At 53.5% G+C, this 13,884-nt stretch overlaps 2 protein-coding genes across 2 annotated transcripts in view; both read left to right on the top strand.

The window, feature by feature from the left end:
• ZNF831 (zinc finger protein 831) overlaps positions 1-13,884 on the top strand; it is a 172,863-nt gene that overhangs the window by 147,659 nt on the left and 11,320 nt on the right. The gene's annotated exons all lie outside the window — the stretch shown is intronic.
• On the top strand, positions 2,073-4,006 carry EDN3 (endothelin 3). Its single transcript, XM_027086843.1, has 2 exons — positions 2,073-3,044; positions 3,674-4,006. Exons 1-2 carry the CDS (start codon positions 2,993-2,995, stop codon positions 3,964-3,966), a joined length of 345 nt encoding a protein of 114 aa, XP_026942644.1. The 5' UTR covers positions 2,073-2,992; the 3' UTR covers positions 3,967-4,006.

The following is a 13,884-nucleotide window of genomic DNA, read 5'->3' as shown; positions in this document are numbered from 1 at the left end:
TTAAAAGGGAAGGAAATCCTGACACATGGATGAATGTTGAAGACATTATATTACGTGAAATAAGCCAGTCACAAAAGGACAAACACCGTATGATTCCACTTACATGAGGTACTTAGGGTAGTCAAAATCAGAGACAGATTGAAATAGAATGGTGGTGGCCAGGGGCCGGGGAGGGAAGGATGACGAGTTAATGTCTAACGGGTATAGCACTTCACTTTAACAAGATGAAAAGAGTTATGGAAATGGGTGTTAGTGATGGTTGCCCAACATTATGAGTGGATTTAATGCCACTGAACTGTACACTGAAAAACGGTTAAGATGGTAGATTTTACATGATACGTATTTTACCACCACAACAACAAAAAAACGAGAAAAAATCCTAGCTAGGTTCTGTGGCCTGCTCACGGCTCTAAGCACAAAAATGTTCGATTGTTACAATGTTAAAGACACACCCAACTGAGGAGCCTCCTGGGCGCCGTCAGAAGGACTGAAGGAGTAGAAAAGGGGAGACCTTTCTCACCTGTGCGTGGCTGCCGTTGAGTGTCATGGCAGGGACACCTCCATCATGGTCCTCAGGTTGCTGGAAGGACCAGTTGAAATTCTCACTCTTTTGACTCTCCAGCTGACCGTACTCTCCTTCTCTCAACTAGATGAGAAGACTCTGAGGACGGGCCGGTGCCGTGCTGGTATTCCGTAGCTACGTGTGCCTTGCAGGCTCATCCAGGTGGGGCAGGTTTTAGTCCAAGCTGTGGAAGGCAGCAGACTCAGAGTGGTCCAAGAGCTCTGACCTCTCCTGTGTCTGAATATACCAGGAAACTGCCCTCTACCCCTTTTCTCTTTCTAGCCGATGAGTATACCGTATTTTCTATTTCTCCAGCCATCCCCCAATCCAGGATTTTTTCATTTTGTAGGCGATGAATATTTTAAGTCTGAGGAGAGGGATGATAACAAAGCGATCCAGGTTCTAGCCCGGCAGGAGCAGAAGGTAATTCTAGTCTTGGACTTTTCTAATTTTCAAAACATGCAACACAGAAAATGAGGAAGAGGCCCCTGTAAAGTATTTGTCCTGTTTGGTGACAAATGACCTTAAAAGATGTGATCTTTCCCTCTCCACACCTTGACTTGGACTGAGGGACTGGGTAGGATGGAAGGGGGCTGGAGGTGATGGAGAAGTTTAAGCCTCAGCTCAGTTCTGGGGACTCGGGTACCTTTCTAGTTACTACAGCTCTGTAACAAATTGCCCAACGCAGAGTAGGGTGCAGAACAACCATTTCTTGTGCCCATGGGTTCTTGGGTCAGAATTCAGACAGGGCACAGAGCGGGGATGGCTAGTCCTCGGTTGGAAGTCTTCAAGGCTGGGGGCTCCAGTCACCTCAAGGCTCATTCATTCACACAGTGGTTGGCATGGGCTGTTGTCTGCGAGGCCTCAGTTTCTCTCTGTGGGCTTGCTTGGCCTTCCTCCCGGCATGGTAGCTGTGTCCAGAGGACCAGGATCCCAAGGGAGAGAGCCATATGGGTGCTGTGCCACCTTTTATGACTTTGCCTCCAAAGGCACTCATGTCACTTCTGCTGCCTTCGATTTTTTCCAAGTGGGTCATTCAGGCTGAAGGGGAGTGGGGTGGTACTCGACTGTGTCTTTTGTGGGAGGAGTGTCAAAGGACTGGTGGACATGTTCAAGTCACCACAAGTACCCTGCGACATGAGGAGTGACTCCAGGGCCTCAGACCTGTTTATCTTCCTCTGTGTGGCCTGTGACTCCCTGCCCTGCCTGGGGTTTTCAGGGAACGCCAACTCCAATCCAGTCCAAGCTGATGGGGTAGGCAGTGGCCAAGAGGGAAGTGCCCGATGCCACCTGGAGCACTGCCTCTCTTTGCATCCTTCCCTCTGGTCGGGGAACTCTGGCCAGGGAGGGGCTCTAAGGGCTTCTTGGTGTGCTCAGAGGTCAGCAGTCCAGGGCGGAGTCCATGGGAAGCATTTATTCATTCATTCTTTCATTCATCGACAAATCTTTCTTGAGTACTTCCTGTGCCCAGGCACAGTTCTCAGCAAAGGGGGTGTTTAACAAGGAAATTAACCGACCCTCTCTCCTGTGGTGCTCAGGGCAGGAGACCAGTCTCAAGTGAGCTAGGAGCGCCTCCGACACGTGGGGTGGGAAGACCACGACTGAGAGAGGAACCTGCTTCTCACCGAAGCCACCTCCCCAGTGCAGGGGACTGTGCGGAAGTCACGGACACCCCAGGACCGCTAGCTCCACTTCTTGGTTGACTTTGTCCCTGATTGCTGCCCAAACCCTCTGAGCTCTGAGCTCCCGGGAGAGGCGGGCAGACGCTGCCTGTTCCCGTGAGTCACGAGTGTAAAGTACGCCCAGGGCCTTGGCAGGCAGGTCTGTGCAAGGGTAAGGTGTCATTAGGTGAACGGTGAGAAATGCTGCTTTCCAGAGCCCCAGAGATAAAAGATAGGATTCAGGCGCAGCCTTTTCTCTCTCCCACTGAGCTGCGGTGGGAGCTGCAGGGTCCGGGCAGCGACGCGGCGGGGTGGGCGCGTGAGCGTGAGTGCGCGCGTGTGCGTGTGTATGCGAGTGTGTGCGCGCGTGGCCTTCCGGCAGCTGTCCCGGCCCCCACCCATCGCACCCGGCCCTGTGGCTGGCCGGCTCCCCCGCGCCTGCGAGGCGACCCCCGTGCGCCCCGGGTTCAAAGGCCCTGCGCGGCAGCTCCAGCCCCTCCGGGGGGCGGGGAGGCGAGGGGGGTGGTGCGGGAAGCAGAAGAGCCGGAGCCCACAGCCGGCCAGACCTGCGCCGGGATGGGTAGCGCGCTCTGAAGTTCGAGACCGTCGCAGCCAACTCCTGGCCGCAGCCCGGGACGCAGCCAGCCAGTGGTCGGCCTCGAAGACCGCCTAGCCGGAGGGCGAGGCCCGCCGTGCCCGGCACGAGCCCCCTTTCACGGCCACAGGCGTTCGTCCTCCGGCCCGGTGCTCCCGCGGCCGATCGGGGTTCATGGAGCTGCGGTTGTGGTTCCTTTTCGGGCTCGCAGTGACCTCTGCCGCAGGTAAGCGGGCGGGGCGGCGCGCGGCTCCTGGCGCGAGCGCACACAAAAGGACCCCGGGACGGGCGGGGCGGGGGGCGCGGGGAAGGGGGCACTGCTGGCAGAGGCCTCTGGCCCCGGCTCGCCACCCCTGCAGGCGCTCGGGGGGCGGGCTGGGGGGCAGAAGCTGAGGGCACGAACCCCCCGGGGGCTCGGGAGGTTGCAGCCCACACGCAGACTGGAGACCCGGGGCCCGGGGCGGACTTTGTCGATATTTCGTGAAGTCGGGAACTTTTCCAAAAGTTTGCAAACGATTCAGAAACTGTGCAAAATGACTGCACAGTTTTCCGAAAGCCTGCACAATGCTTGCACGTTTTCAGCGGGCACAGATAGCTCGCGCGCTGCGCGGCGAGAAGAGCTCCCAAGCTTTTCACCAAGCGTGCACGCAACTTGCAAACTTTTCGGAAGCGGCGCGCCTAGCTTTGCACACTTTTCCGAACCTCGGGCGTAGCTTGGAGACTTAACAGAAAGTACCATTAGCTTGCAAACTTGGCAGAAGGTTTGGCTCCCCCTCCCCTGGGTTTTGGGGGATGGTGGGTGTCCGGGGCCTGCACCCTCGGCAACTCAGGAGCCCCTCAATCTGCCTTCTGCAGGATTGGTGCCTCGCCCCCAGCCTGGGGACGCTGGCAGGAGCGGCGAGCCCCGGGCCCCCTCTGCCGCCACATCGGAGGGGGACGCAGAGGAGACTGTGGCCACAACAGCAGTGCGCGGTCCAAGCCCCAGAAGCCCTGGGCAGGAGGAGGGACCTGGTCGGTTTGGGGAGCAGGCGGCCAAGGGGGGCCCCGTGCACCACCGAGCCCGGCGCTGTACATGTTTCACCTACAAGGACAAAGAGTGTGTCTACTATTGCCACCTGGACATCATCTGGATCAACACTCCTGAGTGAGTCAGCCCTGGGGGCGGGGGCTCCTGGGCCAGGCCCCTCTCTTCACACTCCGGGATGACCTGGTCCCATCCCAGCCTGGTCAGCCCAGAGCCCGCCTGGCACAGCCTTCAGCCCTTGCTAGGCTCTCCTGCCAGCCCAGGTCAGGTCTGCAGGTCAAGGGTGTGACCCCCATCCCCTCTGAGGGTCTGGCCCAGGAGAAACCCAACCCCAGAGTTTCTGATCCGGTGGAAGGGCGAGCCCTCCCTCTGAGTGAAATGAGCCGGCCAGAGGGATTAGACACCTGAGAAGTCCCTCTGGGAGGGAAGAAGCCCCGAAAGTTATCTCCTGCCCCAGGGGCTAAGTGGGCCTGGCCCCCCTTGCTGACCCTGCCAGCCTCCAAGGAGTTTCAGATTCCTTGAAATCAGCCCGCTCTCTAGGGAGCACAGGGGTGGGCTTGGCAGGACCTCGTGGAACCTGCCCCGTAGGGGTGAAATTCCATGGGCTCCAGGCTCCTTACCTCCTGTGGGGGCAAGCCCACGGGTCCTCCCCAGGCTGGCTTCTCCTGCCCACTGTCACCCCCTGCCCCGGACAGCTCCCCCTTGGCCCTTCCGGTCCCTAAGAACTCTCTTACTGCAGGACCGAGACAGTGACACCTGACTTAGTTGTGGGGTCTCCTTGCTGTAAAGCTCACTCTCTCCCGAGGCCGTGGGCAGCGACTCAGTTCAGGAACCCCTTCTGCAGAAACATCATCCTGCAAACTGCGAAGAGGGCTTGACCGTGCTCTGGTCACCAGCCTTTGGACTTTGCCTTCCTGGTCTCTACAGTCTGGGACTTGGACCAGATGGCTCTAGATGTCTCTAGGTATTCTTGGGGTCTCTTGGGCGTCCTGCTTGCACCTGACTAGGGGTTCTTAGCCTTCCTGGAGCCCTTGGCCCGCAAAGGCAACTTTGCCACTGTGTTTGGAGCCCCTTGATTCGGGTCTTTCAGGGGTTCCTTCATCCCGAGCCATCTAACCTCTGAGCACCCTGGGTGATATCTCGATGGGCCTCACATACCCACCTTGTTTCACTGACACCTCGAGGATGAAGTGCAAAAGAGGGTGAACCTGGGGGGCCGAATGTGTTTCAAACCAGGTCGTGAACCCTCTCAGTGCATCTGGGAGAGGTCTGGAAAGTCACCCTGTTGTCCAGCATGGCAAGCAGGGCTGGCTCCAGCGGGGAGCCTGGACACGTGCACAGGGCTCCAGGTCAGAAAGACCCTCATGGTTTAAAGCGTATTGTTGCCATCTTGAAATGCTTAATACTTTTAAAAAAAAAATCGAAGTATAGTTGACCTACAATATCGTGTTAGTTTCAGGTGTGCAGCACAGCGGTGGAAATGCTTAATACTCTTTGAAGCAAGGGCTCCACGTTTGCATTTTATCCCAGGTCCCCCAAAATGAAGCTGACCCTGATTGCAGAATTTGCCTGCCGGGCTGTGTCTGATCAGCTCCTGCACATACCGTCAGCCTACAGTAGGAAGGATGGGGCCAGGTCATAAAAGTGATGTGTGCTGGGGAGGGACCCTTGGACGGGCTGTCACTGATTGCCTTCTTGTTCTCAGAGTGTGATCAGGGTCACCTTCTCCTACCGTCCCCATCACCCTGACACTTGTCATTTCTGATGCTTATCTTCCTGGCATTGTCCTGACCAAATTAGCTTCACAGAACCCAGGACTGAGGGCAGCCTTGGTAGGAATCCCAGACTGTGGGTCAAGAAGGAGAAAGAAGAAAGCTAAGCAAATTTGGGGCAGGGGGGGCCTTTGCAGAGGAGAGGAGGGGACATTTGGAGACCACCTTAGTTCTCTGCCTGTTGCCAAGCCCTGAGCACTGGCTGCGGGAAGTGATTGTCGCAAAGCCCTGCGACCTGGTGCGAATCCTGTCTCCCAGTTCTGAGCTGTGGTGTAGGGCCCGAGATGAAGCCATGGGTCTGTGGCTTTTTCTAGCTAACTTGCTAACGTTCCCCTCACAGCTTGATTTACCTCTTCCCCTCTTCCCTGACCCTGATTCATTTTAAACACTAGGGGGAAAGGATTAAATATGGTGTTTGGGAGTTTCGTGAGCTACCCGGGGAAACAAAAAAAAATGACAATAGCCAGGCTTGAGCGTTTTGAAGTCAGACAAGCGACATAACTTTTATACGGAAGATGTTCCTGGATGGTCTTTCTCTGTCTTCCTTTCTTTTCCTCCTCCCTCCCTCCTTCCCTCTTTCTTCCCTCCGTCCAAAAATTCTCTGTTGGTATATGGACAGGTCCACTGGCAAACTTTAAAACATGTTGGATAAGATCGCGAAGTGAGGAAATGGGTTTTAGGGAACTTGGACCTTTGGAGAAATGGAAGCATCTGAAGAATGACTGGATTGAGCTAAACGGATGAGGGTAGCGCACACCGAGGGCTTTTCCAGCCCCACCCCTTAGCTGTCACCCCCTCTTCTTTAGCAGACCCTCTTGCTGTCTCAAAACTTCTCCAGGGTGTGAGTTGCATCCCGTCCCCACCGCTGGCTATGCTGGGAACCCGCAGGGGTCTGGAACCTCAGGCCTAAACAGAGAGTCTTGAACTTTGGGTGGTTTTCAGCTTCTGGTGTCTTTCCTTCTTCTGCCTTCCAGTCACATGGAGGCAGAGGCAAAAATCCGGCTGTATCTCGGAAGGATGCTTGCAAGGTTGCAGGCATTCTTGGAGAATGGTTGTTTTGGCTGCGTTTAAGGACCCAAAAGCTTCAGGAGGGATGCTGTAGTTACTGTATCTCACGTGGAAAGTGAAGGCTCGAGAGACCAGCTGCTCCCAGAGGTGTTTTCTGGGTGTGAGATCCAAGTTCTCTGGTTTCCCCACATCCTTCTGCACACTTGGTTCTTCCAGACCTGCGCTCGAATAGCACCCAGCACGTAGTAGGTCTCAGTAACGCTGGTGACTTCCTGTGAGGCCCTTGTCTTTGTTGTCACTGAGGTTCTGTCTGCGGGTCTTTCTCCCACACATGAGGCGTTGCTGTCCCAGGGTGTGTGGGTGCTGCCAGAGGTCTCACATCCCTATAGACGTGTGCGGGAACGTGGATTTTCCCAGAGCTGTTGCCCATAACTTCCATTGTTTCTTCCAGAAGATCTGGGACCCCAAAGAGAAATGAACCAAGTGCATCCTGGGCACTGCCCTTCTCGCCCCTGGGGAGGGGGCGGAGATAGCAGCTCACCCACGGGACAAGGGATGCTCAGGGCTCTCCTTGGCCATGTCAGGAAGCCCCGCCCCTACCCTCCCCCCAGCAGCCCCACTGTTGCCCACAAAAACAAAAGCAAAACTCCACACCAGAGAAAAACACATCCCGTCTTAAGGCCATGGAAAATTTGCCGAGAATAAGATAATAAGTAGAGAAGTAGGGACAAGTAGCCCACGTGCTTACATCCCTGTGCCCTCGGGGTTTTTTTCCATGAGAATACTTCAAAAACAGGAGTGTCCTGTGACATGGTGGGGGATTGTGTCTGTCAGGGTCTCCAGAGAGATGGAACTAATAGGACGTGTGTGTGTAGGTATCTATGTGTATATAAACACACCACACACACACACACACACACACACGCACACACACACACACACAGGAGCTGATGTTGCACTCTTCAGTCTGAGGCATCCTGGAGGCAGAATTCCCTCCCTGCTCAGGGCACCTCCCTCCTCTCTGCCCTCTCCTTCACCTGATTGGATGAGGCCCACCCCCGTTATGAAGGGTGATCTGCTTTACTCGCCGTCTACTGATTTAAATGTGAATTGCCTCTAAAATATACCTTCCTAGCAGCATCTAGACTGGCATTTGGTCACATATCTGGGTACCATGGTCCAGCCAAGTTGGCACATAAAAAATGAACCATCACAGAGCTCTCAGTGCTAATGGTACCCCATAGCAGGGCAGTCCCTCTGCACCTGCCACTGTGCACCTGGCTGTGGAGTGAAGCCACTCACTCTCAGATGGCCAGTGGAGTCAGCTGCAGGGCCCCCAGCAAGGAGCCCTGCTCTGTTCCTCCCCACTTTTCTCCTGAGAATTGAGGGAAATTTCCATCTGTTAAATCCCTCCAAGGACATAATGAGGGAGGCATTGTGGTGCTGTGACAGTGACCATGTTTCCAAACAAAAATCCGAGCCACATGGGCTGACAAGTAGGAATGTATTTCTGGAAAGAGCAGTGCGGGATGTTTGGAATCATGGCTGTGGTGGAAAATCTGGGCTCTGTAATCTCGTGGGAAGACTCCAGACCCAGGAGCTCTGCCCTGTGTCCTGGATGTGACTCGCTGCATGGCCTGGGGGTGGTACCACCCTCTCCCTGTGCCCCTGGGTAAGTTGCAGACATCAGTGTGGCTCTAGGATGGTGACCTAACAAGATGATCAACCTGGCCACACTGACTCAGGAATGACATTTGTCTCCCCAGAGTGAAAATAATGATAGCAAAACATTTAAATTGTATTTCAATGTATTCTACCACAAAAAGGCAACAATTGCACAGACTCATCTTTGCCTCCTGTGTTGTTCAAGAGAAATATGCCAGCACGTTTCTAAGAAGGGACTTTTTTTTTTTTTTTTTCTGTATGGGGGCCTCTCACTGTTGTGGCCTCTCCCGTTGCAGAGCACAGGCTCCGGACGCGCAGGCTCAGCGGCCATGGCTCACGGGCCCAGCCGCTCCGCGGCATGTGGGATCTTCCCGGACCGGGGCACGAACCCGTGTCCCCTGCATCGGCAGGCGGACTCTCAACCACTGCGCCACCAGGGAAGCCCCAGAAGGGACATTTTAAGTTTGAGAACATCCCAGAGGAATGGATGGATCTGGTTTGCAGCCTCCCACTGATGCAGGGCAGGCTGCCCGCCCACCATGTGATTTCAGAGACCCCAATGACAGTCATGTGACCCGTGAGTCAGGACTGGGAGCATCGTTGCTGGAGATGCAGCTTTTGAGGCAGAAGGATAGTCTTTCTGAGCTACGTCATGACCATGTAGACGATGGTGATGATGGTGACAATGGTCCACACTGATGTTGACCGTGACTTCTGAGTAAAGATGTGTGAGGATGACGTGAGAAAGCGTGAGGGGCGTTCTCAGCACAGTGTCTGGACTCTAGCAGACACTCAGTCCCTCAAAGACGTGACCACGCAGATAACTGTACAGCCCCTGGGGCTGCTTGACCCTTCCTGCTGCCCCACCTGCTGTATCCCAGTCTGTGACCGGAGAAGCCGGTGACTAGGTAGCTCGAGTCCTGCTGAGGTCAGCTTCCTTGGACCCTCCGACTGGTCTCGCGCTGCTTCCTGCAGTAACGCTGAGGAGCCTGCCCCCGGGTACCTCAGTTTTTCCCTCCTCTATGGCCCTCGGTGCACGGTCTATTAGCATCTGATTTGCATAAGGTTTACAGACCCTGGGAAAAGGTGTGTTTGGAGGACTGCTGATAAGTGGCTTGATAAGCGCTCTGGTGGCCAAAGGTTGTTACAGGCTTGATGAGATTTCTTTCTGCCCTTTCTGCTCCTCCTTTCTTGCGTGAGTCCTACCCACCTTGGTAAATAACTAGAATTTGGGGCAACAGGGCATGATGTTCTCGGAAGGTACTGCCCTGGGCTCCCTCTGCTAAATGGGGAGGTGGGTACAGTTGAAGCAGGGGAGAGGGAGGGGGTGTGGCATTTCAGGATAATTCGAATGATCTGTTTAGAACTTTTTCGTTAAACGATGAAATCTTAGTAAGGGTGAGTCCAGCAGCATAGACACAACGCTTTGCAGTCGTTTCCCAGGCACCCAGCACCGCCGGGGACCTGAGTGTGCGCCACTAGGAAGGGATCCCAGGAAATAACTACGGAATCTGTTTACAAAAGTGGTAAATAAATAAGGACACATAAGAAAAGACTGTATCAGCCGGACTAAAAGTGATCTTGAACTCAGGGTTCTGACTGATCGTGGTTTGACGCTCTGAGTTGTTTCCCTCCTGTGTAACCATCTCCCCCTTGGAAGTCTACTAGATGTTTCCATCCCAGTTTTGAGTTTGGGTAGCGGTAGCTCAGAACATTTCACGGCAAGATGCGTCTTTCAAATTTGACGGCGTCGGGGCTAAATTTCAGAGTTTGTTGGCAAGGTCGGCTCACACAAGGTGACCTTCCGGTTGGGTTCACTTGGACTGAAAGTCCCCTTTTCTACCCCAGAGTGGCTGTGAGGAGGTGAGGTATCCAGGGACAGAAATGGGTTCGTTGAAATGCAGCTGATCCTGACGGGATGAGAAAGAGGCTTGAGGCTGGAAGGCAGTTTGATTTGCCTCCAGAAAACTCGGTAGGAAGAGGTCGTGACCCTGCATGACCCTGGAGGGAGAATTTAGATTTCTGCTAGATGAAAGGGGCATTGCAGCTAGGAACTTGGCCTTAAATGTGAAGGCAGATGAAAGGCTCTGACATCTCTGGTGCGGTATATTCCTGCAAGAATTTAAAACAAAGGAAGCTGGGGAGCAAACATTGCTTTCATTAAGGGGGTCCCACGGCTGGGTCGGAACTCACAGGGCTTTGTAGCGCCAGCTCTTCATCCCGCTCCGGATTGGCAGCATCTCAGCACGTCCAGTGGGGCTGCCTGGGGCCCCTTTCCTAGCTCCAGGTAACCCCGTGCCACTGACGCTCAGCTTTGGAGCACATAACAAATAGATCAACTGTTTAAGAGGGAAATGACCCCATCTCATTCTAAGTCATGTTTCGGTGGAAACAGAGACCTCCTTAAAATGGGACACGCATGCGTGCGCACGCACGCACACACACACACAAACACACACTCTTTCCCCCTATTTGGGATAGGAACCAATTGTATTTGGAAGGAAAATAAATCCGGGCAATGGCCACAGTGTAGATGAGCTGCCGGTCCAGACACAGTTCAGGGGGTTTCTAACGCCCTGCTCCCCGGCTAAGTCTCCTAGGAATGGACAGCAGGCTAGGGCATCCCCTGGCCTTTCTCACGTGTCCCAGCTCAGAATCTCAGGAGAGCCAAGAGCTTTGGGAGAACTTGGCAATGTTCAGAGCCGTGGCGACACAGGTCTTCTCTTCTTTTATAGCCTCTCAGGGCTGACTTAGCAGGAGGCCTTAATAAACAGTAACACTAGAACAGGGCAGCCAGCGAACCCTGTGCCCGGCCCGGTAATTTAAAAAACAGAAACAGATTCACGCATCCATGAGAAAGCCTCGAAGGCTGATGTGGCCGACGTGTTGTGATCCTTCGTTGCTCGGTGATGGCACGAACAGCCCACGACTTGGGGAGCGGCCAGCAGCTTTGCCAAAAGTCAGAAGCAAGTTGGCAAGAGAGCAGAGGTGTCTGTAGCTTTTCTGGGTTTTTCTAAATCCGATTTCCGTGGGTTTCTTGCAGGGTGGAGAATAGGGTGAGACTTATGACCCACTCTTTCAGGTGCAAACTTGGAGATGTCAAAAAGCAAAATAAAACTTAACGCGATATTTTTAAAAAGTCAACATTAGTGCAAAAATCACTCGTCATAATCGACCAAATATCGACATTTTTAATAAAGACAGGATCTGCCCCTGTGCTTGGTTCTTGTTTGGGGATAAAGCCTGTCTCTCTAGAGGGACTCAGGTCTTCTTAGTTTGAGGTCAGCAATCCAGTGATCAGAGCTGCCACAAGGATGCAAACAATTAGATTAGGAAGAAAACGAGTGTCTTTATTTTTGTTGCCATGGCGAGCATGTCTTCCTTCAGTAGGATTTTTCCATCCGTAAGATGAAGTCTCCTGAAAATTAGCAACGGTGTCTTCTCTTGCTTTCTGTGGGTTATTTAAAGGGATGTGTGATGGTGTCTGTATTTTGTTTTAATCCCTGTACAGATACCCCCCATTCTTAAAAAAATACCTGCTCCTTATTTCACCCCTTCTGTTTCCACTGCTGGGAACTATTTTGAGCCACATCTGTCTGCAGCTTTGCATAAAGTTATAATGAGGCCATGCCAGACAGACGTGGATTGCTCATGCCTACATTCGACCTGGAATTCGTTAGGGTCACTGGGGGTTGGGGAGAGAAACTCTAGCCTAACTCGTATGGACGCATTTGGGTTGTACCAGATGGAGGGGAAACCAGCTAATCTGTTGGATTCCATAGATGGCTTCATTCTCCAAATATTGCAGGCGTTTGTTGCCCTAACTTTTTTTTTTTTTTTAAGCTGTCATTCTTGGAAATCCCACCCCACACACCGAACACAGAAGGATTTTTCTGCCGTTCTCCCTTGCTCTGACCACTGGTCAAATATCCTTCATTCAGAGCCCCTGTGTCTGCATTAGGGGAGGAGGATGCCGTGTCCAGGGAGCTGATGGGATGAGACAGCCTGTGGCTTTGGGGTGATTTTTAAGCTCAGTTATGTGGCGGTAGGACATGGGAGAGTCCTACGCTTTGGGCCAAAGCTTTCTAAATACAGTTGGTGAGATCCTGGGAATCTCTCCGCTTGGGTGGGGTAGAGACCCCACATTTCATTGTGGTTTAATTGCTGGAGAGAAGGGCTGGGCCCTGCTCTAGAGTTTGTGCTGTTCGGAGGTGCTCAAGTAACAGTGAGGGCATTCGGGAATCTCTCGATGAATTTGGAGCTGGACGGACCTTCCGGAGAGCCAGTCATTTCGTTTCTCAACCCCAGAGAGAAGCCAGTCACCTAGGGCCTCTCAGGGAGCTAGTCTTCAATTTGGGCCAGAAACCTGGGTCTGTCTGCCGAGGGCAGCCTCTGGTTTTGTCTCTGAGGCCTCATGCATCCGGGCAGCCTGGTTTCTTCCTCTTGTGTCTGTGGAAGTTACCATCAAGACATGGTTCTTCCATTTCTTGTGGTCTAGAGACCATATTCTCTCTAGAAGAACCGCAAAGAGGGGCCGATTGAGGACAACGATAGTGAAGTCCAGTGACTCAGCCAGGAATTCTGTACAGTTGCAGACTGGGCATGGCCTAGAAGAAACGGCCAATTGAGACCTCCTTCCCTCCCTCCTTTCTTCACGTAGCAGACCTTTGTTACTGAGATGCTGAGGTATTATTGGGCACCCGCTCTGAGCCAGGTACTGCCTGGGCTGCCCTGGGTGCCGAGGTGAACAGGCAGAGACCAGCTGTTACCAACCCCAGGGGACAAGAAGGAAGCCACACCTGCAGCACAGGTGAGGAACGCCCCCACGCCTTGGGTCCGATTGATGGAGAGTCAATGTTCTCTTTGAAAATGTATGTAATTCTGGTAAAATTCCCCAACAACCAAGTCCTGGATAAATTCAAAAGTCGTGGGTTGGTTTTTCGGGGGGTGGGGTGGGGGGAATGTCTTTAAAAAAATTAATCTCCAGCCCGCAGCACGTTGCTCGCTCTTTTGATGTTTCTAATGCTCTGGGGCCATGGGCTATTTCTGAGGCTGCAGGAGGACCTTCCCCAGTGCCGGGTGGTGGAGGAGCAATCTGCCTTGGGATCCTCCCCGTTAGAGATGCGGGGCTTTTCTGCAGAAGTGAAGTTACAAATGGTCACTTCACTTTATGTTGTTCGTGAGCATGAAGCTTGGGGCGTATCCTTTAGAACCAGAAAGCGTGTGTGTGTGTTTCTGCTCACATAACGAGGCCAAGGAGGAGATGTGTTCTGGCTGTTTTCCTTCCCGGAGGTCAGAAGGGCACCCAGTGGTTGTCTGGCACTTGGCCTGTCCCAAGCAGACTTTCACAGGCGTTTGGTGAGTGGACAAGGAATCAAGTCACTGGAGGGTGAGCCTTGTGAGGTGGTCAGCCAAGTGTCTGGGGGCTGGGCCCTGAGCATCATGGGGTCATCCGCTTGCTTCCACCCGCCCAAAGTGTGATCCAAACCGAACATTTCACAGTGGGCATACCTGGGAAGAAAGGATTCCAGCCAGCTCCGTTGGCTGGGTTTTGGCCTGATGCGGAACATATTCTTTTGTGCTTGTTTCCACGAAGA

The sequence above is a fragment of the Aethalodelphis obliquidens genome, unplaced genomic scaffold, assembly GCF_003676395.1.
Source record: "Aethalodelphis obliquidens isolate GAN/ISIS:26980383/991018 unplaced genomic scaffold, ASM367639v1 scaffold57, whole genome shotgun sequence".
NCBI lineage: Eukaryota > Metazoa > Chordata > Mammalia > Artiodactyla > Delphinidae > Aethalodelphis > Aethalodelphis obliquidens.
The sequence above is the reverse complement of the archived record's forward strand: the minus strand, read 5'-3'. Positions and strand labels throughout refer to the sequence as shown.

Excerpts from the sequence above, each read along its gene's own strand:
- EDN3 (XM_027086843.1), top strand. The coding sequence starts at position 2,993 with ATGGAGCTGCGGTTGTGGTTCCTTTTCGGGCTCGCAGTGACCTCTGCC. Across the intron at positions 3,045-3,673 it reads CGCAGTGACCTCTGCCGCAG|GATTGGTGCCTCGCCCCCAG; the intron begins GTAAGCGGGCGG and ends TGCCTTCTGCAG.